The sequence below is a fragment of the Petaurus breviceps genome, unplaced genomic scaffold (genome assembly GCF_028583685.1).
Source record: "Petaurus breviceps papuanus isolate PSGF00001 unplaced genomic scaffold, PetGlider_PUasm1.0 90617, whole genome shotgun sequence".
In the NCBI taxonomy this organism is placed as follows: Eukaryota; Metazoa; Chordata; class Mammalia; order Diprotodontia; family Petauridae; genus Petaurus; species Petaurus breviceps.
Window position 1 is genome coordinate 886,107 of NW_027187287.1, and position 27,055 is coordinate 913,161.

General features: G+C 37.6%; 1 protein-coding gene and 1 long non-coding RNA gene across 3 annotated transcripts in view; both read left to right on the forward strand.

Annotated features, from left to right (window-relative positions):
* The first annotated feature begins 227 nt into the window (after positions 1-227).
* On the forward strand, positions 228-15,528 carry CD7 (CD7 molecule). The gene is made up of 4 exons (XM_069063932.1): positions 228-353; positions 10,963-11,277; positions 13,001-13,107; positions 15,292-15,528. Exons 1-4 carry the CDS (start codon positions 293-295, stop codon positions 15,394-15,396), a joined length of 588 nt encoding a protein of 195 aa, XP_068920033.1. The 5' UTR covers positions 228-292; the 3' UTR covers positions 15,397-15,528.
* Positions 15,529-23,367: 7,839 nt separating this feature from the next.
* LOC138142865 (uncharacterized) overlaps positions 23,368-27,055 on the forward strand; it is a 104,820-nt gene continuing 101,132 nt past the window's right edge. For both annotated transcript variants that reach the window (XR_011163552.1, XR_011163551.1), the window contains exon 1: positions 23,368-23,481. This is a non-coding gene — a long non-coding RNA (uncharacterized lncRNA). The remainder of the gene's footprint in view (positions 23,482-27,055) is intronic.

Consider the following 27,055-nt stretch of genomic DNA (forward strand, 5'->3'; position numbering starts at 1 on the left):
ATAGATATTTAAAAAATCAATCAACAAACATTTATTAAGCACCTATCATGAATTGTCTGGGTCGGGCTGGATTGGGTTAGATTATTATGGGGAATCACCACAATGCTTTCCATAAAATAAAATAAAAATGTTACCATGAAGTCACAAGTCAGGAAGTTAAAAGTTTACATTAACTTGTTTTGAATAAGAGTTTTTAAAGTGTGGTTAGAATCAGGAACCATGTGTGGTTTGCATACTCTTTTTTTGCTGGGGATCAGGCTACCAGAATTGTAAGGTGAACACTTGGGTGAAGATGTTCCAGCTACTGATACTTCCAGTTCTCTTCTTGTTTTTCTTCAGGACCCCAGCAGAAGGTATGTGTGTTTCCCAAGTGCAATAGGCATCCTTGGGTTCCTATTTGATAAAGGGACCAAGAATGGGTTATGGATAGAGCATCTCAGTAGTTTTCAACCTCTTCCTATGCTCTCTCTGCCCATTCTATTCCAGTTGATCAGTTTAACAAACATTTATAAGGTCCATTGAACCTATATAGTGTAACAGATGGAGGAATGGAGAGTCCTAGAGTCAGGAAAACCTGGGTTCTAGTCCTGCTTCTGGATTTACCGGCTAGGATTGGCCATCATAAAGTTACTTAATCTTGTAGTTCTCGAAACAACTTTCTAACACTATAAAATATAGAGAAGGGGCTGAGCTGCATTATGGGAAGGAGTCTACCAATTAGAAGTTTCCTATACTTACAAAATCTGGTCCAGACCGGAATTCTTTAAAAAAAAAAAAAACCTTTGTTAGATACTATGAACAAAAAGAAATAAAATTAAATAGCTCCTGGGTGGCGTTTAAATTCTATTTGTGGTATGACATGTTTACAAATAAGAATAATGCAAAGTAATTTGAGGAGGGAAAAGGCACTAACAAATGGAAAGGGAGGTAAGGAAGAGCATAATAAAGCAGGTTGCCCCCAAACTGCATTTTGAAGGAAGACCGGGATTCTGAGAGCTAGAGGTGAAGAGGAAATCCGTTTTGAGTAAGTAGACAGACTGCAAATGCATAGTGGTGGGAAATAAGAGCTCAGGGAATAGAAAGAATAGACTAATATGGATGATCCATAGAGCTCCTGAAGAAGATTGAGGCTAGAAAGGTAGATATGAGTCAAATTGCAGAGAACCTTCCACACCAGACTGAGGACATTATATTTTATCCTAGAAGCACTGAAGGTTTTTGGGTGAGGGACTGATATGGTCAGTCCTGTGCCTTCAGAAGATTATTTTGGCAACTGTGAAAACTGGAAAGTGGAGTGACAGGGGCCAGGGAGATAAATCTGGAAGCCATTATAATAGTCTGGGCCAGAGGTGATTCGATGCCTGAACCAGGGAGATGGAAAAAAGGAGAATAGATATAAGAAATGTTATGGAAATAGAATTAACAAGACTTAGCAACTGAATGGATATTGGGATGAAAGGGGAAAATCAAGAATGCATTCAAAGTACTAAATGTGGATTACCGAGAAGATGTTGGTGCCCTAAACAGAATTAAGGGAATTCAGAAGAGAAGTGGGTTTAGGGGGCACAATAATCAATTCTCTTTTGGACATAATGAATTTAAGGTGCCTATGAGGCATCCAGGAGATGTATAAGCGCAAATGACAATACAGGCTGAAATTCACTTGAAATAGTATAGGCAAATATGTATATTTGTGAATAATTTTCATAAAAATCATTCTATATTCACAATATCATGCATATTTATATACATATTTGCATATGTTACATAAATATATAGATACACATGCATACAAAGAGTGTTTTAAAAGTCAGTGCAATTTTAAGCCATTAAAGTTTAGATGGACATATATATGAATAAATATATCTATATAGATATGGAGATATCAATATGTGTCTCCTCTCCATTTACACAGCCACCATGAGTTCAGTCCTATCATTTCTTGCCCGTACTACTTCAATAGGTTTCTATCTCCTTGATTCCAATCTCCACCCCCTCACTCCCCATCCCCACTCTCTATTCAGGGGCCAAAGTGATTTTTCTGGTTCTGTATCATCTCCAGGATTAAATATCAAATCTTGTTTGCCCATCACACTTGGCTTCTTTTTGCTTTTCAAATTTTCTTACATTTTGCTTCCCTATACATGCTGTACATCTTCCTATTCATCACACATGACATTCCATTTCCTGACCTATGTTTTTGCAGTGACCATCTCCCACGGCTGTAATGCTCTGCTCTGGTACTTTGCCTCTTCACTCGGTTTTCTCTTGTGTCCTTTCAGACAGTTCTAATCAAGGAAGCAAAGAAAAGATGGATAGCTCTCAACACAGCACATAGCATTTATTAGATAGGCTTTCTTGATTGTAAATTTATTGTTGTATATTTTGAATGGTCTCTTATGTTCTGCTGTGCACATGACAATACTTTTTATCTTTTCTTATTTTGTATTTAAGTTTGCATGTTTCTTTTTCTTTTCTCTGTTGTGTATTTAAGTTTTAGTATTTAAAGCTAAAATAAAAGAAAAAAAGTTTTAAAAAGACAAAGCTCTAATTTCACCTTCTGAAGGTTATTTCTCATTCCCCATCACACACACACACACACACACACACACACACACAAACACGCAACTTCCCCACTACTAATGACTTTCATCAGAAATTACCTTCCATTTCTTATGGACACGTTGTCAATCCCATCAAGAAAGTGAGCTCCTTGAGAGCAGGGACAGTGTTTTGACCTTTTAATTTAATTTAACTTTATTTTGCATCCCCAGAGCACAGTGCCTGACACATAGAAAGTGCTTAATAATTGTTTACTGACTGAAGAGAGAGAGAGAGGGAATCAAAGAAAGAATGACAGACGACATCAGGGAGCGGCTAAGTGGCACAGTGAGTAAAGTGCCGGCCCCCGGAGTCAGGAGGACCTGTGTTCGGTTCAGGCCTTAGACACAACACCCACCCAAAAACACTAGCTGTGTAACCTTGGGCAAGTTACTTAACCCCAATTGCAAAAAAAAAAAAAAAGAATGATAGACAACAGAGAGATAGGAGAGTGCTAAGAAGAGGAGTTGACTGAAAAAGAAAAGCGTTACCTGTTCTTCATAGATTGGAGCAAAGAAGGAGAAAATGATCGAAAGCGTGATGGAGTTTTGATATGTAGACTAGTTAAGAGAAGGGGATTTGTGATGAATAGTTTCCATTTTCTCAGTAAAGTAGGAGACTAGGATGTCTGTTAAGAGTGGGTAAAGGTTAGAAAGTGGAAGCACAAGTTTCCAGAGAGACTGCTGTGGGCATGGATGTAATGAGAGTGATGAGGCTTAAGCTACCCCACTCCCACCCCCAGCCCTACCCCCAGAGCCTGGAAGTTTCCACCAGCTCCACCTACCAAGTCCAGGAAAACAGCCTGAGACTGAGAAAAGAGGTGTATTTGTGAAAATTTATTGTTCAACTTTTTGCATAGAAAAAAAAAACTGATACCAGACTAATTTTGCCTTCCCAGGACAATTTATAATAAATCCAAAGTTGATCTGTCCTTTAATGTTTGTTCACATTTCTGGTATGTTAATATTGAAAGTCAATATAAGATAAAAGTGTGATCAACCTTAGCAATTTCTGATTTGTATGTGTTTCATTCGTAGCAAGAGGATAAAAATGTGAAGCAATAATCCACATGCCACACACAAAGAGAAAAAAAAATCAGAAAGAGCATCAGTTTGGTCAGAAATTGCCCTGATCTGCTTGGCTGGAGAATCTGGAGCTAAATGAAAGAATCTTAGTGATTTATACTTAATAACTTCCCAAAGTCACTTAAAAGCATGATCCCAGTTTTTCTCCTAGGCAAAAGGTAAGGGGTTATTTCCTCTAGGAAAAGATTGGTCTCTGTGAGGGACTATTTGTAGAAAGTGAAAAGATTCTGCCTGGCTGCTATGGGAGAGGAAGATTTAGAATTTTCTATTCTGTCTCTCTGTCTAGTATCTATCTTGGAATGTGGGCATCACAAGTCTTTTCAGAAATTGCTATGGTAAACAATACTTTTATTCTCTGCTAGTTTTTAATACTAATTAGAAAGAAATATAAGCAAATTTTAAAGAGCAGATAAGCTTTGGATTTAACATGTGTTCTCCTGAGCAGGTAGGAAGGAGGGAGAGAGGAATAGGCAAATTGCTCTCTGGTTTTAGTCTTCCAGAACAGACAATTCAGTAATAACCTTAATAAATGTTTATTTCCTTCCAATCCTCCTTGCCTAATTCTCAGGCTTTTCTCCTGGCTGTGCTAAGTGGAGGCGGTGGTTGGAGAATCTAAGGTTCAGGGATTACTCAGAGACTCAAACAGCCCTGCCTATCTTCATTTCCACTCCAGTCTTTCTCAAAACTCAGTTAAAGGGTGCCAAGCTCATTTCTGAACTCGTGTTTACTTGCCCTCTTGTGAGATTACTCCAAGAGAAGGAGAAGGTAATGCTACATGGGAAATCCAAAAAAGATTTCCAACCTATCCATCAGGTTTCATCTTATCTTCTTTAAATCCTTTGGTAGATGAAATTCTACATTCCTTCCCAGTGTTGGAAATTTTTCATTCCCTTGTAGCATCAGTTATGGCATTACTGACATCTGTAATTACACATCACAGCAGCAACATAGTAACACTTTCTGGAAGAAGAATGATTAATCCAGTCTCAGGCAATTAATTTAGGGTGTCACCCACAACAAATATATATCAACTATATAGACATACCACAGAGGAAAGCATCACTTGACAGACTTTTTAAGTGACTGAAGGTCTAAATTGGATGCAGGATATATTATGCATACATGTCACAGAAGTACACACATATCTAAAGAACATAAGCAAATATGCAAGCAAACAGGCTTACAAGATAACAAAGTGTGCAAAATAGCATGGTATACACAAATAAACAAGTAATGAAAACTATGCATACTCAGCAGGCTTAGGTACCCACAAGACATACATGATACCAGCACAAAGGCAAATAAACATGAACAAGAAAATACCATGACAGAAGCATGTACAATAGTAGAAACCTGCGTCAATGGACATATAAAATTACATGTGAAGCATGCAATACATGGGTAAGCATGGTCATCTGAAATTATCTTTCATTTAAAGTTTAGAGCCCCCCGCTCAGAAGATACTAGCAGTTTCTTTTTTTATTAAATTATTTATTTTTGGTTTTCAACAATCACTTTGATAGTAGTTTTTGATAGAGATTATTTTCTCTGTCTCATTCTTATGTAAGATATTGTCATGTCTGATTTCTGCTAATGAAACGCATACAGACCAGAAATTGCTATGGTTGACCACTCTTTTATCTTCAACCAATCTGGTTGAACAGAAATATAAGCAAACTTTAAAGGGCAAGATAAGCTTTGGAATTGCAATTACATATGAAGTGCACAATATTTGGGTATACGGTAACGTTGCCATTTAGCAACTGAACACTATAATCTGGTAAACATTAATATTGTTATCCGGTAAACACTGACACTGCCATAGAGTACACATTTATCCAGTTGTCCCTGTAACACCACAATTTGATTTGGTTGCTATAACATCATGATTTAGCCCAGCTCTCCCTGTGGCGTATCAACCTATCTGCCCTTAGTCATAGTCCTCAGTAGAACTATAAGCCTGAAACCCTAGAAAGTTCCTGAAAATTCCAGGCACTCAATAAATACTAATTGGTGGATCCCTAAACCTGATTTTGTGTAGGGTCAAAGCTGGCTAGCAGTATGACCCTGCTGTATGAGATATATTTGTACTATAAGAATCTCTGTGACTGAAATTCTAGACAGAAAAGAGTCAATTCTCTGCTTTTTGAGATGTCCTTGGGAAACCAATAACCTTGGAAGGCTTATTTATTGTTCTCATTTTACAGTTGAGGAAACTGAGGCAAACAAACAGAGGTTAAAGGGACTTGTGCAGGGTCACACAACTAGTAAGTGTCTGAATCTGGATTCGAACTCAGGTCCTCGTGACTGTAGGATAAATGCTCTATCCACTGCCACCAGCTGTTTAGTAATGATCCTAGTAACAATAATAATAGGCAATGATTATAAAGTGTTTTAAGGTTTGCAAAGTAATTTAAAAATATTGCTTTATTTTTGCCCTCACAGCAACCCTGGGAGGTAGGTAAATATTATTTATCATATCCATTTTGCAGAGGAGGAAACTGAAACAGGTAGAGGTTAATTGACTCACCCAGGGTCACAAAGTTAAGAAATGTCTAAGGTTCTATTTGTACTCAGTTCTTCTTGACTGCAGGCCTAACGCTCCACAGTAGTGAGACCACAAAGTACAAACATTTTTTGGTAGTTCCTCTTTGTGTAACAGCAAATTGCTTTCCAGAAAAATTGTCCCAATGCATAGGTCAACAAGCAGCACAAAAGAGTCCCTCTTCCCAGACCTACCAAAAATGAATTTGGTCACTTTTCCCCTTTCCACCAAGTTGAAAGTACAAGGTGAGTACCCAGAGTTGCCTAACTTTCCTTTCCTCTTTACAGAACTTGAATTTTTTTTTCAGATAGACATTGAACTATCTGTTCCATATCTTTTTTAAATTTATGTACTATATTGTGGAACGGGTCATACTAATAAACTTCTGTTAATTTCTTATATATTTTGCGTATCATATTTTTCAAAAATTCTTGTAGGAAGGAATCTGGTTTCACACACACACACACACACACACACACATACAAACATATGCACTTGCTGCATTGCTTCCTATTATTTAAAACCTTTCCTTTATTTTTTTTTCCACATAATAAATCCATTTCTCTTTGGCAACCATTCCTACACTTTTTTAACTTGGGGTTTTTTATCATAAAGGAATACAGTTTTCTTTATTTCATTAATAATGTTCTCATTTCAACCTAAACATGCACACACAAAGGCTTTCTAGTTTATTTAATATTATTCACTCTATTTGAAAAAAAATATTCTACCTACATTCCCCCATATATCCGCCTCCTCACTCTACCCTCTTTGCTCTAGTTTTTTCTCTCATTATTTGCCTGAGATATCCATTATTAATTTCTGCCTTTCTTTCTGCTTCTTTTCTCCCCTCTTTTTCCCAAAGCCTATTTGTTTCATTCAGTTCTTAATCAAAGCAAAATGGCTATTGTTTTGTTATCTTTCTCTCATAATTACATTGCTGTATAGTAACTAGATAATCATAAGTGCTTAAAAATGGCTTCTCAATCTGCAGTCTTGGTGATTTTGTAGATTAAAAACTGCCATATTGTCTCCGTGTGCTCCTAATTTTTCAAGTTAATGTAAATTCTTGAATTACCATCTTTTGTCTTGAAAAAGAATTCATACTTTTGCTGATTTAGTATTATAATAAGCTTAACTTTTTATATATCATTGAAAATGATTTTCTTATTTCTTACTTATATAGGAAAATCTTATGCAATTAAACTTGCTGCTTTTTGAGAAGATGCTTTGTTCTTGAATTACCTCATAGTCACATTCTTGTGACTGTAGTCTTGAAACTTGAAAACTGTGTGTCTAGATGATTTGAATATGAGGTTCATCTGTGGTCGTCTTTTGAAAGTCTGCAACCTGTTCCTTTTTATCAATACTTCAGAAATTTTTCTGCATAATTTCCTGAAAGAGTGATATCAATTTCTTTTCTTCTTCACAGTTTTTGGGAAGTCTGTTAATTCTTAAAATTTCTCTTCTTGTTTCATTCATTACTCAGAATCTACCCCTTTTGCCTGTGTCAATACCAATTTTTTTTCCTGAATGTTGAGTTTTATGGGTCATTTTTCTTCTTCCCTGTTGTCTTTATCATTTTGTTTTCTACTGAAATAATTTTGTTTTACTGAGCTTATTGTTTTCCTTATAATTATTACGGATAGTTCTATTCTACTGACTTGCATCATCTGGCCTGAAGATTTTAGCAATAGGTCTTATTGGTATTATGGTAACATACTCAGACATTGACAATGACAGGAAAATGGAATAGAGAAGAGAGATTGGGGGCAAAGAAACCCATTAAAAAGCAATCTCAATAACCCAGCAAAGAAATTATGACTACCTGAAATAATCTGGGGTATGTAGGACGGGACAGAGTCTGAAGTTGTTACTGGCCATCTTTGATTTCAAAAGTCTGTTGTCTGATTTTTGCAGTAAGCTTGAGGTTGCATTGAGAAATGGAACTTCTTGTTAAAAGATTTCTGATTGGAGCGGCTAGGTGATGCAGTGAATAGAGCACCAACCCTGGAGTCAGGAGGACCTGAGTTCAAATCTGGCCTCAGACACTTTACATAAAAAAAAAAAAAACTAGCCATGTGACTTTGGGCAAGTCATTTTATTCCAACTGCCCTCCAAAAAGCAAAAACAACAACAACAAAGATTTCTGATCATAGCCTTGGCACATGACTTTTATAATTATTGACTTTTTTCATGCTTACAAAAAATTCTATAAACCAATTTAGTCATACCAGAATCAATTCTATTCTCAATTGGGTTATTTAAAATTGAGAATAATCTCTTTGAATTTTTTATTGTTTCTATATTATATTATATTAATTATTATATTATATTAATTCCTGACTGTAGCCTTCCCCCCTCTCCCCTACTCAGTGAGTCATCTCTTGTTGTAAAAATATAGACTATATATTATAATGTTACATAATCTCCATTCATTGTTACAAATAGAAGCTTCATAAGAAAAGCTGGGAAATGTAACAATCAGTTTCAAATAAACCCAACCAGTCCATACTGGTAGAGTCAGCCTACTTCTCTAAATCAGGTTGGTAGATCTGTTTATTTCATTCTTCATCAGGTTAGAAAAGTTCTCAAAAGTCTTCATTTTTACAATATTGATAGTGTCAGTGGTTCTGTTTCTGCTCACATTGTTTTGCATTATTTCATATAGTCTTAATATGTGTTTCTATAATCATATATTTCCTCATTTCTTACAGCACAATAGTGCTCCATAACATTCATATACCACAACTTATTCAGCCCAGGAGAACAATTCATGCAATAAAAACAATACTGTAAAAACAAATAACTTTGAAATCTACGAGAAGTGTGATCCATACAATAACCATTCATAATTCCCAAAGAATGATGATGAAATTTGCTCCCCATTATAGCGAGATGATGTATTTTGAGTATAAAATGAAACATACATTTTTGTATAGTCATTAAGGGAATTTTCTTTGCATGAAGCAAAACTTGGGGTTTCTTTGCAATTAAACAATTTATTATTGCTTTGTTTTTTGTTTTATTTGTTTTTTATTACAATTAAACAATTTATTATTGTTTTTCTTTTCTTTTGTAGTGGTATGGGGTATGGAAAGGAAAGAAAAGAGATTTCTATTAATATTAATTTTTTTAATACAGAAGTAAGGGGTGCAACAGATGTGGAATGTTGCATGTACTTTCAGATAAATTCACTGTATTATTTTTTTTTTTACTTAACTGTTTTGCTTTGTTACAAGAAAATTCTCATGAGGTGGGGATAATCTATAAATTTACATAATGTAAAAACAAAACACATTAATAAAATTTTAAAAATTAAAAAAAGACATCAATATACCAGTGTTTGTTGCTATTGATTTCTCAAATATATTTAAATATATTAGGAAATTGGGTTATTTAAAATTGAGAGTAATCTCTTTGAATTTTTATTGTTACTATTTTATATTATATTAATTCCTGACTATAGTCTTTCCCCTCTCCCCTACTTAATGAGTCATCTCTCGCAAAAATAGAGGAAAAAAACAGTTCAGAAGAACCAACCAGTAATTTGACCATATAAAATAGCATATTCAATATTCCACAAGTGTAGTTCTTCTCCTCTGCAACAAAATGAATAAGGTGCATTTTGGTCTTTTTTTTTTTCAAAAGGAAATATTTTAAGATCTTCCCACCCCCACCTCCCTTCCCATAATTGATCTGTTTTGCAATTAGATTCTCCTTTTTTTGATTTTGGGCATAACTGTAGTGGCAGTAGTCTAGAAATGGATAGATACAGGCTTGGAAGGTCTCTATCACCTGTTCTAATACATCTACCTTTTGGGCGTTAGGTACCATTGTGATTGCAGCAATCAATCAATCAACCAATCGATAAGTATTTACTAAGTTTCTACTATTTAAGAGAGGAAACAGTACAGTGGAAAGAGCAACAACATCTCGAAATTCATGGGACTTGGGTTCAAATCCTGACTTTAATACTACTTGTATGAACTTGAATAAGTCTCTTAGACTCCCTGGGCTCTCTACGTCATTTTACATATAAGTTTGAATTTTCTCATCTATAAAATGAAAGGGTTAGACTAGGTGGTCTCTGGGATCCCTTCCAGCTCTGGATCTATGGTTCTATAGTCTTATGTGGCAGGTACTGTATTAGGTGCTGGAATACAAAGACAAAAAAAGAAATAGTCCTTGCCTTCAAGGAGCTTATATTCTATTGCAGAGATGATAGATAGATGATTGATAGATAGATAGATGATAGATAGATAGATAGATAGATAGATAGATAGATAGATAAGATAAATAGATAATGGATAGATGGATGATAGACAGATAGGCACAAGAGATAGATGGTAGATAATAGGTGGATATAGATGTACACATATATGTGGAGAGAGTGACAGAGGAGAATAAGAGGGAACGAAAAGAGAAAGAGAAGGAAGGAAGTAAAGAGACAGAGAGAGAGAGAGAGGTAGAAATGAGGAGGGGCTGCATTCTTTGTAAAAGCAGAGATAGGAGAAGGCATATGGTACATATGGACCAACAAGAAGGTCAATTTGGTTGGAAGCATAGAGAGCCTGAGAGGAGTAAAATATAATAAGGCTAGAAATGAAGGCTGGAGCTGGAAAGTGAAGGGCTTTAAATACCAGGAAGAGATTGGCATGCCACTGCCATGGAGCCAGAGGCACAGCCTTCACCTCAGTGGGGATGACTTCTTTGTCTCTTCCTTTTTAGAGGTGAAACAATTTCCTCCACTCATCATGGCTCAAGAAGGGGACACAATCAATGTCACCTGCACTACCAGTGGAAAATCATTCGGGCTCTACTTGAAGCGACATCTTATCAGGTTCATGGAAGTGATATATTTCTCAAAGGAAAATAAATCCATCATAACAAAAAGTTACAAGAATCGTACTATCATCTCTGGGACCTTGAATAATTTAGTGATCACAATATCCAATATACAACTGGATGACACTGATTTCTATATCTGCCAAGCCACAACATCCAGCAATACCCTGGGAAATGGCACCATGGTAGCAGTGACAGGTACCCAATTCTGCTCGTACTTCAGAAAAGCAAATGACATTCTCAGAGTCTTTGCTTACACTGTTTCCTCTAATTATAATATGCTTTCTCTGCTCTATATTTGCCTAAGTCCCATCCTCCCTTCAAGACTCAACTTCAGTTCCATTCCTTTCATGAAAAACTACACTAGCCCTTAGAAATTCTTTAAAAGCCCTCTCTAGAACTCATGTAACACTTGATCTCAATCATATATTGCTTTGTATTGTTAGGTATTTTTTTATGTGTATGCCCTTTCTTCCAAACTTGTCTATAACCTCCTTTAGGGCCAGGTTTCTGTCATTCAACAATTCACTCATTCAATCAACAAATATTTTGAGCATTTACTGTGTGCAAGTTACACAGCTAGGTACTAAGAGGAGAAAATAAATGTATGGCTCCTGTTCTCAAGGAACTGACAGCCTAATAGGGGAAATAAGACCAGAATACAAATAATACAAAATAGAATTTAGTCAGAATGTAAGAGGAATACAAACAGAAAGCAAGTCACCTGGTATACTGGATAGAGCACTAATTGTGAAGTTAGAGGATCTCCATTAGAATCTTGGCTTTGCTGCTTCTGATTTAGGTGACCTTAATCAAGTCACAAAATATCTCAGATTCATTTTCCTCATCTGGAAAAGAGAGTAGAGGACATATAAGTTCTCTTTTAACTCTTCTCTTTACTCTGTGATCCTCTATGATTGTGAACAAGAATTGTTCTCTGTATTTGTATTCTCAGCACCTAAAACAGCACCAGACACATAGTAGGTGCTAAATAAGTACCTGATGATTGATAGATCCATCCTATGCTAAAAGAACTTAGAGGAAGAAAGGGCCACTTCTAGCTAGGAGAAGTATGAAATGCTTCCTAGAGAAGGTACCCCCTGAGTCAGACCTTGCTGCGTTGTTCAGTCATTTTTTCAGTTCTGTTCAACTCTTCATGACCCCTTTGTGGAATTTTCTTGGCAAGGATACTGGAGGGGTTTGCCATTTCCTTCTCCAGCTCATTTTACATATGAGGGAACTGAGGAAAACAGGGTTAAATGACTTGCCCAGGATCACACAGCCAGTAAGCCTCTAAGATCAGATTTGAACTCGGGAAGACGAGTCTTTCTGACTCCAGGTTCAGTGCTCTATGCACTATGGCACCGCCTAGCAGCCTGAGCTGGACCTTAAAGGGGAAACAAAAGATGTTCAGTAGAGAAAGAAAGGGAGGAGTATATTGAAGGCATGAGGGAGCACATGAGCAAAGACACAGACTGAAAGGAATGTAAGACAAGAACAGGACACATGATAAGTAGTCCTGAGGGGTTGATTCATGGTGGAGTTTGGCCTAAGCTCATCTCCACTCTTTTCCCTAGGATGAATATAGTGACCAGGTCACAAGGTCACAACATCACAGAATGTCAGAACTACAAGGGAACCTTAAAGATCCCCTTTTCCATCACTCTCACTTTACAGATGAGAAAACTGAGGTTCAGAGACATGAAACTACATATAAGCATGCAGTTAATAAGTAAAGAGTTTGGATTTGAACTGCTGACACCCATTACAATACTTTTTCTATTATTTAGCAACACAGAGACTCTGATGAGTTAAGTCACACAGCTACCCTTTTTTTTCCAGTATTCCCCATCTTCTTGTGGGGCCCACCTTCTGCTTGTTAGAGTCTAGTAAATCACTCTTCACTTTTTCCTCTTCCTAGAAAAAAAGCAGAAAAAAGAGGATGGACACCTGGGGTTGGTCTTGATTGTGACATCTTTCTTCATTGGGCTGGTCCTGGGGCCACTGTTAATGATGTTGAAGAAGTTGGTGAGTGAACAAAACCTGTTACTTGTCCTGTCCTTTTTTTTATCTGGCTATTTCCCCACCCAATAGGCTCTCTTAGAGGAACAGAAGGAAGAAGAGGCAATATGAGATACAGAAAGACCAAGCATTTGGAAATCCCAAATACCATCTCATTTTCTTTTGTTGGGCTCCTTGGAGTGGGGTCCTCAGACTGCAATGTCTATGGAACACGTAGATCAGAGACAGTATCAGGTAGGGAGAGTAAATTGTGTGGGGGGGGGAGGGAGAAGCAGAGTTTAGGAATCATTAGTGGAAATGCTGTGAAGATCATGAAACAGTGAAAGGAATTCTATGAGACAACACTGAAGAGAATGTAGATATCCAAAAATTCATTGTCAAGGACAGTTTGGAGACTGATTAACTTCTCAGGATCCTGCTTGTGTGCCTGCAGAGAGAGAGAGAGAGAGAGAGAGAGAGAGAGGGATTGCCAGGAAATTCATTCCATGTTACTCTCTCGACTTCTTTCTCCAACTTTTTCAGAGACCTAAAACCCCTAGACCTAAGAATTTCCAGTAGAAGAATTTCACTAAGGCCTAGGAGATGCAGGAGAAAGTAGAGAGTGACTAATTAAATTGTCTTTTCCAGAGAGGAGACAAATCTTGAGCTCAGCTCTAAGGTGACTATAATGCCAGGCAGTATTAGACTCCAGGGTCTCTTGGGAGACAGAAATCACTGTGGTTCTGTAGATGTAGATGTAGACGTAGACGTAGATGTAGACGTAGACGTATGTGTATGTATGTGTGCGTGTATGTGTATGTATATGTGTGTGCATTGTATATGTCCATATATATGTATGTGTGTATGCATGTGTATGTGTTTGTGTATGTGTATATGTTTATGTGTGTATGTGTGTATATGCATGTGCATGTGTGTATGTGTATATGTATATGGTTTTGTGTGTATATGAATATGTATATGTATGCATATGTATACGTGTGTATACGTATGGGTATGGGTATATGTATATGTATATGTATGTGTGTATATGCATGTGCATGTGTATAAGTATATTTGTATATGTATACATATATATGCATACATGCATGTGTGTATATGCATTGTATGTGTATTTATGTGTGTATATATGTATACATAAACATATGTGTGTATTGTATGATTTTGTGTATATGTATATGTGTGTATGTGTATATGTAAGTACACGCGTGTATATGTATGTGTGTATATGTATGTGTACGTATACTTGTGTATATGTGTGTATACGTGTATATGTATGTGTGTATGCATTGTGTGTGTATGTTTGTGTATGTTTATATGCGTGTATATATGTTTTTGTGTATATGTTTATGCATGTGCATGTGTGTATGCATTGTATATTGTGTATGCATATGGATGTGTATTGTATGTGTGTGCATATGTGTATTGTGTATATATTGTGCGTGTGTATGCATATATGTGTACATATGTATATATACATCTACATGCATATACATATAGTTATTGTTATAGTTATATAGCTACAATAGCCTATATTCATGTATGTGTGTCTATATATATAAATATACATAGATGTACATATCTCACGTGCTTGTACATAAGTGTGTATATTGTGTATGTGTGTGTACATGTGCACACGTGTGCACCTGAACTCACACATACATACTGGATTACAGATAAGAGTCCACCTGCAAGGTAGACTGAGAAATCTTGAGCTGCATCAATCTTTCACATCCTTTTCAGCTCTAAAATCTGTGATCCTATGAATTAGTTGCAACAGCATGGCACCATGAAAACCAAACTGGAGGCAGAGACAAAGGAGGAAGGCTAAGATTCTGGCTCTGCCACTTAATACTTTGTGATTCTGCCTGAGTCTACCTCTTTAAGTTTCAGTTTCCTCATCTGTAAAGTGGTTGATTTTCTGGGTCCTTTATGACTCAAGCTCTTTGATTTCACGGTTGTGTCTGAAATAAGATTTGAACTCACAATCATGTCTCCCCACTGCCTTCCTTTACAAATACAAGGTGTTATTGTGAAATGAAAAAACAACAGTAACAATGGACTACTGCTAGTTAGTGTTTTATTTCTGAAAAGGCATCTGATCTAGTCCTAAGGGGTCGGCTCAGCTTGCAGAGGGAAAGCTGAGGCACTCAAACTGAACTAAAAATAGTAAAAACTGCTTTTATTTTCCAGGTGGACAATTCAAGAAAGACTCAGAATACAACATGTACCATATACGAAGATATGTCCTATGTCATTCAACACAACACTTCATGTGAGAACAATCAGTACAACTGATCAACCTCACTGTGGAGGTCAAGAAAGGGTACCCTAAAGAAAGACATTTTCCCTTCTCCCATTCTGTAACTTCTCTCTGCCTTAGAATGAGGAATTTGGCCTTCCACCAGAAAACAAAAAAGCCAACAAAAATCATCCTAGAGTAAAGGAGATTAAGTTGTTTAGTAGATCTTAAATTCAAAAGGATTAGAAATGGAAGAGATAAAAAATAATAAAAAAAATTTAAAAAAAGAAATGGAAGAGATGAGGACCAACATATACCAACCTACTCCCATTCCATTTTATAGACTTCCAAGAAACCCCACACAGAGCAATTACCGGAGCTGAGATTTGCACCTAATTCATGTAGGTAGAAGGGCCAGGTGGAGGTGAGAGACTTTTGGAAGGGGAAAGGTATACTAAGAATGTTGCCTCAGAAGAGTACAAAAAAAAAAAAAATGAGATCATTGAATTGTCTTTAAAAATATACAAAAGAGAACAGAAAGGAGTTCAGAAGAAAACAGACATTGAAATTTGGGTATGGGAAGGAAAACACACTTAGGCTGCAACTGTAGGAAGGAATGATAGACATCAGAGAAAGGACTACTTGTCTTAACAAACCTTTTCCCCTCAAGGCAACCTTCTTTGTGGCGGCATTGAGCTTAAGCCATCTACTTCCTCACTATTCTACCGTCATATTGCTATGAGTCTGGATCCTTTACAAATAAGTACTTTGTCAATAATAATAATAATAAAGATCTATGAAGCTGGCACCCTTGGCTTTCAACGCTATCCATGTTCTCCTGATGGGCTTTGAATTGGGCTTAAGTCTTTGGGGGGGAATAGAAACTTCTTTTTTAAGGAGACTGTGAGCCAGTTTAACACAGGAGCAGTGTGCTGAAGGTCACCACATGCATTTGATATTAGTGGGGCCCACAGCATACCTCAGAGTACAGGAAGCTTTAGTTGAGTCATGCTGGGCTAAGGTTGTGCTGAATGAGGCTGCCTCTTTAGGCTAGCAGGAATGGAAGGCTGTGCTAATGACTTCTACCGATCCTGTGCATCCTTCAATAAAAATAAATATTTTCTGATGGCAATGGAAGAAAAGAAGGAAATAAATATTGACTCAGTGCTGACTATGTATCAGGTACTGTGCTAAGCACATTTAATTCTCACAACATTCCTGAGAGGTGGGTGCTATTAATTTTTGCTGTTTAGTCATGTCTAATTCTTTGTGATGCCATTTTGGGGTTTTCTTGGCCAAGATATGGAGTAGTTTGACATTGCCTTCTCCAGTTTGTTTTACAGATGAAGCAGAGTTAAGTGACTTGCCCAAGGTCACACAGGTAGTAATTGTCTGAGGCCAGATTTGAGCTCATGAAGATTAGTCTTCCTGATACCAAGCCCAGTGCTCTATCCATTGTGCCACCTAGCTCCTCTGATGCTATTATTATCCCCATTTATATTTGAGGACGCTGAAAAAGACAGAGATTAAGTGACTTGCCCAGGAGCTCAAGTATTTCTGACAACAGATCTAGAGTTCTATATACTGTACCACCTACATGCCAAACCTATGGGAGCCAAATCTCATCCTGATCAGACATTACCTGGGCTGGCTGACCTGGACTAAACAGACCCGTGGCTATGCTCTAGTCTAGATTAATGCAGTATGGCATAGAAATGCAACATGTAATAATCATAGTCATAGCTAGCATTTATATAACAAGCTAAGTGATGCAATGCCCAGAGTGCCCAACCTGAAGTCAGGAAGACTTGAATTCAAATCCGGCCTCAGACTCTAGCTATGTGATCCTGGGCAAGTTACTTAAACCTGTTTATCTCAGTTTCCTCATCTGTAAAATTATCCGGAAAAGGAAATAGCAAACCACTCCAAGTATCTTTGTCAAGAAAACCCCAAAAGGGGTCACAAAGGGTCAGATATGACTAAACAATTATTAAAATTATCTCATTTGATCCTCAGAACAATCCCAGAAGGTAGAAGCTATTATAGTCCCCATTTCACAGAAAAAGAAACTGAATCACAGGTTAAGTGGCATGTCAAGGTGTGTCTGAGACCAGATTTTAATTCAGGTCTTCCTGATTCCAGGTCTTAAATTCTACCTACTGTACTACCTAGCTAAAGGACAGGATTTAGAGTCAGGAGACTTTTGAATCCTACTCCTGACAACCTGGTCAAATCACTTAACCTATCTGAGCCTTAATTTACTTGTTGGTAAAATGAAGATAATTTTTGTACTACCTACCTGCACAGGGTTTTGGGAGGGAAGATCTTTGCAACTTTAAAACACTATTGAAGTGTGAACTATTTTTATTGCAATAATCAGAAATTCTTTGATCTCATTTTCCAGTAGGTAGAGAGATGTTGGTACAACTAAAAATTCTAATAATAACTTAACAAAGAAAATATGGGTGACCACATCCTCTCTGCCTCACGTCACTCTGCAGAAATAGTCAGGCTGGTACTCTTTAGCACAGAGGAGCTGTCTCTTCAGGTAGAGATGCCAACCTGGTTAATACCTAAAATAGAGTAGGAATAGGGATTGGACCTGCAATTTCACTGCTTCATGGTACTCCTAGATGAGGAAATTCTCTCTAGACTGCAGGTTGACACCTTCTCCATAGCTGTTAAAACTTAAAACTGCACTAAAACTTTGGAGGCACCCTATATAGATAGTATTTACATAGTGCTGTAAGGTTTGCAAATTGGGATTTGTCTCACCAGATCTTTACAATTCTGGGAAGTAGGTGCTATAGTTATTATTATCATCATCCCAGTTTTATAGATGAGTAAACTGAGGGTCAGAGAGGCAAAGTAACTTGCCTATGATCATACAGTCAGTTAAGAATCGGAGACAAGATGCAAGGTCTTTTGTGACTCCAGGTAGAATGGTGCATCTCTACTTTCCCTCCATGTGGTTAAAAAGAGTTGTAAGAGATTGGTATAGTCCAGGGATAGGGAACCTGCGACTTTGAGGCCACATGCAGTCCTGTAGTTCCTCAAGTGCAGCCTGGCTGCCCATATGACCTCAAGGCCACAGGTTCCCCACCCCTGGATAGTCTATGGACTAGTCTGGAAGATCTATATCCATAGTTTCCTATGTGGCAAGCATGTCCCATCCATCCTCAACTCCTACAGACCCCTCCCAGAGATAAATCACTTTCCTTAGGCCATTAGTTCCTCCTGGTCTCCCCTTAAATTACCTTTGATAACACCAACCTAGGAAGTATCACGAGGAAACTGCCAGTATCTTTCCATCTAGCCCTCCTTTGGAGTATAAAAATTTTCCTTTCTGCATAGGAGCAATGTCTTCCATGTTCTCACATGCTGTTCAATAGTTTCAGTCATGTCCTACTTTTCATGTCCCCATTTGGGGTTTTCATGGCAAAAATATGGGAGCAGTTTGCCATTTCCTTCTCTGGCTTATTTATTATTTTTACAAATGTAGAAACTGAGGCAAAGAGGGTTGCCTCAGTTTACACAGCTACTAAGTGTCTAAGGCCATATTTGAGCTCATGAAGATGAGTCTTTCTGATTCCAAGCCAAGCACTCTATCCACTATGCCACCACATACGTCTGATATTAATGAGGCCCATGAGAGCTCAGAGTACAGGACACGAAGGCTTGCAACTGGCTATGCAGAATGTGACTCTCTTCAAGAACAGCAAGACTGAGCCTTAAGGATCTTCCCAGAAGTGACTTGGCCAGCCTGACAAAGTCATGTTGCATCAGATACCCAGTGAAATCATTTTTTTTTTACTTATCTTTGCCAATCAATGTAATGATGTGTCATCTTCTCTGTAAATCGCTAAACAGAAACCCAACTGCTTGGATGGTAACAATTATCTCATTATTATCATGTGATTTTTGGACAGTGAAGAATGTAATAAGCAAGTTTGCCATTGGTTTGTGCTAGTGGAATCACACTAATAATTATGAAGGAAGAAAAGAAATATGTTTTCCTTAAGTGCTTCTATGTGCCAGAATCTGTGCTAAGTGGCTTTCACAAATATTATCTCATTTGATCCTCATGATAACTCTGAGAGGTAGCCATGCTATTATTATTCCCATTTTAAAGGTAGGAAAACTGTTAGAAAAAGTCAATGGCGGGGGGTGTTTGAGGCTCAAAAGGATTTGGATCAAGGGGGAAAGAATGTCTTCAGAAGCTGAAGTGTAAATATTCTCCAAATTGTGTGTGATAGTTGCCTTTAGCATTCCCTCATCCTTCAAATTGACACAACAGGCCCCAGGGCTGCAGTACTAGGAGCAAAGTGAACAATCAAAAGAATTTAAGTAGCATAACTTCCACTTATCATGGAAGCAATTCTTTTTTTTAATTTTTTTTTTTTTTTGCTTTTTGGAGGGCAATTGGGGTTAAGTGACTTGCCCAAAGTCACATGGGTAGTAAGTGGGTCAAGCATCTGGGGCCAGATTTGAACTCAGGTCCTCCTGACTCTAGGGCCAGTACTCCTGGAAGCAATTCTTGAGATAAAACATAATAAATGATCATATATCCTGAAGATGAGGAGAAGAAATGCATCCTGCTGTACTGGGGAACAACTGAAGGGATTGTCTTAATCCTCATCCTTTTAGAATTAAGTAAATATCTCAAGGGGAAATTTTTTTTTTCATTTAAAGGTTTTTGTTTTTTTTAACAGCACTTTAGTGACAATTTCCCATAGTAAAATGTGATTTTTTTTCTGTTGTAGCTGAAATTTAAAGAAATCTGTTTTAGCAGAGATAGAAAAATTTCCCTAATACTTTTTGACTTAGGTTTAAAAATAAAACACAAATTTATGCACACTCATATCCTTATATGTCTATGTCTAAAGCACATTTGTGAATGAGTGTTTATATAGGTGCTTTTTAAAAATAGGGAACTTTGGCTTATGCTATATACTAGAGGCAAGTAGGTGACAGTGGATAGAAAGCATTGGACTTGGAGGGCGGAGTCAAGATGGTGGAGTAGAAACAGGACTTCCTCGCAGCTCCAACTTCCACCTCCTCCAGTTCATGTAAAAAATTAATCTAAACAAACTTTGGAGCTACAGAACCTACAAAATGATAGAGAAAAGCTAATTTTCTGCTGAAGACAGCCTGGCAGACCAGCAGGAAGTGGCCAGTGTAGAGTGTTGGGAGCTGAGCCCACCCCCATGTGAGCCAGAGGTTTTAGTCTCAGGGCAGGCCTGATTAGCCACGGCTGGAGGGACTTCAGACACCAGCAGCTGTGGCAGTTTCCAGAATTATCAACCCATAGATGCTAAAGACAAAGTGAGAGGTCAGTGCAGTGTGGATTTTGGGATCCAGGAGTTTGGGAGTACAGTCCAGCCTTTACCTCCTGGAAGGAGAAGTGGCTGAGGTGCCACAGCCGTGCAGCTGCCTCCACGTGGCTGCATCAGAGCTCCTGGCCTGCAGATTGTAGGGGGACCAAGTGACCAGACTGAGGGATAATCACTCTTGCTTTAATCTACTTGGATCTGGATCACTGTCTGGACTGGAGGCCCTGGGGTGCATGACCAGTGTTCCAGAGCTTCTGGAGGATTTAAAGAGGGCACCCAACTAATAGCTCCAACAGCTGAGAAAACCCCAGCAATTTGGGACACAGCTCTCCTCTATGGAAGCAGAGTTCTACTGAGGCAAAAAGCTCAAAAGTGAAGTAATTGAGTGGCATCATGAGCAAGCAAGGCAAGCAGAGCAAACCAATATTAGACTCCTATTTTGGGGGCAAAAAGCATGGAACAGGAGGAAGACAGTGGAGTCAGAACTCCTGCACCAAAAGCTTCCAAGAAGAATATGAGCTGAGAAAAAATAGTAACAAAATTCATTTGGAAGAACAAAAGGTCCAGAATATCAAGGGAATTAATGAAAATAAATGCTAGGCATGGTGGACTAGCTATACCAGATTTCAGTCTGTACTATAAAGCAGCAGTCCTCAAAACTACTTGGTACTGGCTGAGGAACAGAGTAGTGGATCAATGGAATAGATAGGTTACAAAAGACTCAGCAGTCAACAACTATAGTAATCTACTGTTTGATAAACCCAAAGACCCCAGTTTTGGGGATAAGAACTCACTATTTCACAAAAACTGCTGGGAAAACTGGAATATAGTATGGCAGAAACTGGGCATAGACCATTACCTAACACCATATACCAAAATCAAGTCTAAATGGGTGTATGATCTAGGTATAAAGTCTGATACTGTAAGCAATCTGGGAAAGCAAGGGATAGTTTACCTGTCAGTTTTGTGGAGAGGGGAAGACTTTATGGCCAAACAAGAATTAGAGAGCATTATAAAATGCAAAATGGATAATTTTGATTACATTAAATGGCAAAGCTTCTGTACAAACAAAGCCAATGTAACCAGGATTAGGAGGGAAGTGGAAAATTGGAAAAGAATGTTTACAACCTATGTCACTGATAAAGGACTCATTGTTGTACTGAGAAGAGGGAGATGTTAAAAATTATCCCCTGTGGGTGTCTAAAAAGACAATTAATACATGGAAAAGTGTTTTCTGATGCTGGCTTGGACTTGCCACATTCTCATTTGCTAGTATAGAAAAGACATAGTAATAAAATATAGGCTTATTGATTTAGACTAGAATTAAAAAGAAATTTCCAGATATCTACTAGCCCAATGACATCAAATTCAAATAAAAATGGGGGCTATTAAAACATACGTAAGGGTTCCTGTGGGCCAAATATTGACTTAGTTTCAAAATATAATATTATCTATGTTTTATTGTAATTTTATTTTTTTCATTAAATATTTACCAATTATATTTTTCATCTGATTCGGACCCTGCTCTGGAGTGCTTTGAGTTCTAAGGGACCCAAAAGTCACATGTCTGACACTTCTGATCCAGTTTGTCAAAGCAAATAAATGGGGTCACAGTGTTTTGTTTAGGTTTCAAATCTATCAGAAACATAATTTTATTAATTCATCAAGTAATTATTTGAAGGACAGTTGCCTAGTAAGTATCTTCCCTATCAATCAAGAGGCCTAATTTTACAAAGGAAGGCTAGTATTTTATGCCTTTTCAAGGAATTTCCAAAGAATACTAAGCAATTACTTCAACTCAAGAATAGAATGTTTATCTGACAAAAAGGAAAGACAAGTTGCAAATCATGAAAAAATAATAATATATAACTTCAAAGACTACAGGATGTATGGCAAATCATAGTCAGTCTATATAGCCAATTCTGAGAACAGGCCTAATTTTATCTGGTAATATTTCAAAGATTGCTGGTAATTCCCCATTATCTTACGGCATGTGCTGATTTTGGCACATAGGCAATTAATCTTAGTAAACAAGTCAGTTTCATTTTAGAAGCTTAATTAATTCAATTAAGCATTAAGTCCTTTCTTATGTTTAAATGTTAGGTTTAAGAATTATGTTTAAAACTCTAATATACTACTTTTGACCCAACCATTTCATTTTACAAGTGAGGAAACTGAGGTTTTGTATTAGATAGATAAAGTTATAGGTTGACAATATAGTCAAGGCTTTTCACATACATACAATTTCTCAGAGCTTATTCAAATAATCAACAATAGATGAATTATGTCAGTGGGGGAATTCCACCCAGGCACTTGCCAAACACCTCCCTCCACACACATACACACACAGAATTGACCAAAGTTTATCATTACTTTAGTCTGTGAGCTGAGAAGCACTGCCCAATTAAGGCTATTATACAAGGATAGATTAAATCATTCAACAAGTAGATAAACCTGCATTGGTTTTTTATAGCAACAATTGGATACTACCATGCCTTAAGGAAAACAACAAAAGCTAAAATCTGAAAGGTCCCATTTATCCAGCAAAATTGGCAAACCTCCAAAGGCAGTCACATTGGAATCCAGTTTGGACATGAAAAAATTGTGTGGTTGACCTCATCCTCTCCTCCTAGAGATTATCTCTTATCTTGAGTTTGTGATTTGGTAATATTGCTCTCTCCACTTTTTCTTCCTACCTGTCTTATCTTCAGTCTTCTCTGTTGGTTCATCATCCATGTCATTCCCTGTAACTGTGGGTATAATCCAACCTGGACACTTCATGTCTCACTTTATACAAAAGACTCAAAGGTAGGAGTCAGAGAACTTGTTTTATTTTTAATATTTTGATAACTGTATTTCAAGATGAATGGTTTCCTTTGTAACCCTATAGATTTTGTTTTATGTGTTTAAAAACATTTGTCCTGAGAAAAGGTGATACATAGATGTGTGATAGATATAGATGACTTCCCCAGACTTTCACAGGGGTCCATATGAACCCTGTTGTATACCATCACTGCATCGACTTCCTCAGCTCTTGGGAATGCAATTATCTCTTTGCAGATGTCTGTCAGATCCAGTCCTAGTCTCCCTTCAGATTCCATGTCACCAACTGCTTATTAGGCATTTTAAAGTGAACATCCCATATCTCCAACTCAACATGTCTAAAACATAACTTATCTTTCTCTCCAACCTCACCCCTCTTTTGAACTTTCCTATTGCTATTGAAGGCACCACCATCTATCCATAGCTTCATGCTTGATTCTTCACTATCACTCTTCCCATATATGTTATAGTTTCTATCTCTCCAGCATCTTTTTATGTGTCCCTCTCTCTCTACTCACGCAGATGTCTCTCTGTATCTTTCATCAGTTCTTACTTGAACTATTACAAAATTCTCCTATCATCACTCCAGTTCACCCTCCACTTGGCTGTCAAAGTTATTTTCCTAATGCATCAAGTCTGATCATGTCATCACCATATTAACTCAAGGGCTCCCTATAACCTCTAGGATCAAATACAATTCTTATTAGGCATTTAAAGCTCTTCAGAAACTGGCTTCTTCAATTTAGGAGGGAAAGGAATAGCTTACCTGTCATATCTATAGAGGAGGGAAGAATTTACAACCAAATAAGAGACAGAGAATATTATGTAATGCAAAATGGATATAATTTTGATTACATTAAATAAAAAGGTTTTACATGAACAAAGCCAATGCAACCAAAATTAGAAGGGAAGCAGAAAGCTGAGAAACAATTTTTACAGCCAGTGTCTCTGATAAAGGCTTCATTTCTAAAATATATAGAGAATTTAATCAAATTTATAAGAACACAAGTATTTCCCAATTGATAAATGGTCAAAAGATATGAACAGGCAATTTTCAGATGAAGCAATTAAAGCTATCTAAAGTCATATGAAAAGATGGTCTAAATCACTATTGATTAGACTGCAGGGGTGGGGAACCTTCAGCCTTGAGGCCACAATGTGACCTTCTAGATCCTTGGGTGCAGACTTTTGACTGAGTCCAAGTTTCACAGAACAAATCCTTTTATTGAAGGAATGGAGTCAAACTATATTGTGCTATAAGAAATGATGAATAGGTGGATGTCAGAAAAACCTGGAAAGACTTACATGGACTGATGCTGAGTGAAATGAACAGAACCAGGAGAACACTCTACACAGTAACAGCAACATTGTGTAATGATCAACTTTGATAGCCTTGGCTCTTCTCAGCAAGACAATGATCTAGGACAATTTCAAAAGATTAGTGATGGAAAATACTATCTATATCCAGAAAAAGAACTATGGAGTCTGAATGAAGAGCAAAGCATACTAATTTCATCCTTTTTTTTCCTTTCTCTTGGCTTTTCCCTTTTGTTCTGATTCTTCTTTCACAATAGGACTAATGTGGAAATATGTTTAATAAAATTGTACATGTATAATCTATATCAGATTCCTTGCTGTCTGGGGGAGGTGGAGGGGAGTAAGGGAGGAGAAAAAAAGTTTAGAACTCTAAATCTTATAAAAGTAAATGTTGAAAACTTTCTTTTCATGTAATTAGAAAAATAAAATACTATTAAAAATTGGTTTTAAAAAGGTTAATTGTTTTTACATGTAATAGGGGAAAAATAAAATATTAAAATGCAAAGAAATTTGGAAGTTTTTAACAAAATAAAAATACATAAAGCATAATTAAGAAAGTAAAAAAAAAACAGAAAGATAAAAGGACCTACATGTACAAAAATATTTATAGCAGTTCTTTTTGTGGTGGCAAAGAATTGGAAATTGAGGGGATGCTCATCAATTGGGGAATAGCTAAACAAGTTGTGGTATATGAATGTAATGGAATACTATTGTGATATAAGAAATGATGAACAGGCGGACTTCAGAAAAACCTGGAAAGATTTACATGAGCTCATGCTGAGTGAAGTGAGCAGAACCAGAACCACTGTAACAGCCACATTGTCCAGTGATTAACTTTCATAGACTTGGCTCTTCTCAGCAATGCAAAGATCTAAGACAACTCCAAAAGACTCATGATGGAAAATACTATCCACATCCAGAGAAAGAACTATGGAGTCTGAATACAAATCAAAGCATACTATTTACTCACTTTTTTTTTGGTGGTGTTGTTGTGGACTGCCGCTAGATTTTCTACCATTTACACAGTACTTTAAGGTTTGCAAAGCACTTTATATATGTTAAGTCACTGTAAGGGTTATGGGATTTAAAGATCTCCCATGCCCCATGGACGTGCTGACATAGCAGAGCAAGAGAAAGTGAAAAGCCGAGCTAACGGTCCTGCGGTTGGCAGTTGGTGGTGGTTGCCTTTTTTCTTTTTTTGAGTTAGGACTCCTGCTGAGGACTGCCAGGGGCCGGAGCTGCTGGGAGCGCTCTTCCAGGACGCTGGGTGGTTGCTGTGAGTGGGGAGAGGAGGACCTTTGCCTGAGGTAGCCTGTTCTGTTTTAAAGGCTTGAAAATGTGGGTGCTTTCTACTTTATCTACCTGTGCCAATGTCATAACTACTCTGATGGCTTTCACTTTCTGGTTTTGGGACTCAGTCTTTTGGTATCTTAATAAATTTTCTAGTTTATTTCCCCATATGGCAAACCTGATGTATTTTGTGATGGATAATTATATCAGCATATTTGTAATCTCTATAGGCATTGTGAATATGGCATTGCTGATACATTTGGCGACCAGGATGGGATCACAAAATGTCAGGCCTCTATTTGGAAGCAGTGGGGCTTTAGAGGGAGAAATGGCTATTCCAGGATGGGAGGATTTGCCTTATTCCTCTCTAGCCAGAGAATGGGCTAAAAGCACAGGGCCCTGTGAAAACTGGGAACCAAGGCTAAAAGAGGGAGAACCTGGAGATTTGGAAAGATGTTTGAAAGCAATACCCATAGAACCAGGCAAAGAACTGGCAGGAGTGTGCAGGAGAGGCTGGGTGCTGCTAACAAGTTATCGCCTTATGTGTAAAAGTAGGGATAAGTTGCTGAAGGAAAGAGCTAGGATGGCTAGGGATTCAGCTGGTTTGCCTGAGGATTTTTCTGTGTCACAGTACTCCGAAGAGCAAACTGGTGGGACCCATGTGGTCCAGGAGCAAGCTACTGTTCATGTAGCTAAAAGGAAGCAAAAAACTAGCCAAAGGAATGTGCATGCAGCTTTTGTACAGGCTGGGCAGAGTTGCCCTGACAGCTTCCAGGAGAATGTGTGTGAGGAGAATGGAACAAGGTTAGATGAGGAGTCTCCTAATGTAGAAGCTCTCCCCATACGAAGAAGAAGGCAGGAGAACCACCGAGGCAAAACAGAGTCCAGGGAGATAATTGAGGATTTCACTCAACAGGAGATCACTGATATATTGAGTAGATTTACCCAAAGA

Coding starts and splice junctions, on each gene's coding strand:
- CD7 (XM_069063932.1), top strand. CDS start 293: ATGTTCCAGCTACTGATACTTCCAGTTCTCTTCTTGTTTTTCTTCAGG. Junction 11,278..13,000: donor CACCATGGTAGCAGTGACAG/GTACCCAATTCT, acceptor TCCTCTTCCTAG/AAAAAAAGCAGAAAAAAGAG. Junction 13,108..15,291: donor TAATGATGTTGAAGAAGTTG/GTGAGTGAACAA, acceptor TTTATTTTCCAG/GTGGACAATTCAAGAAAGAC.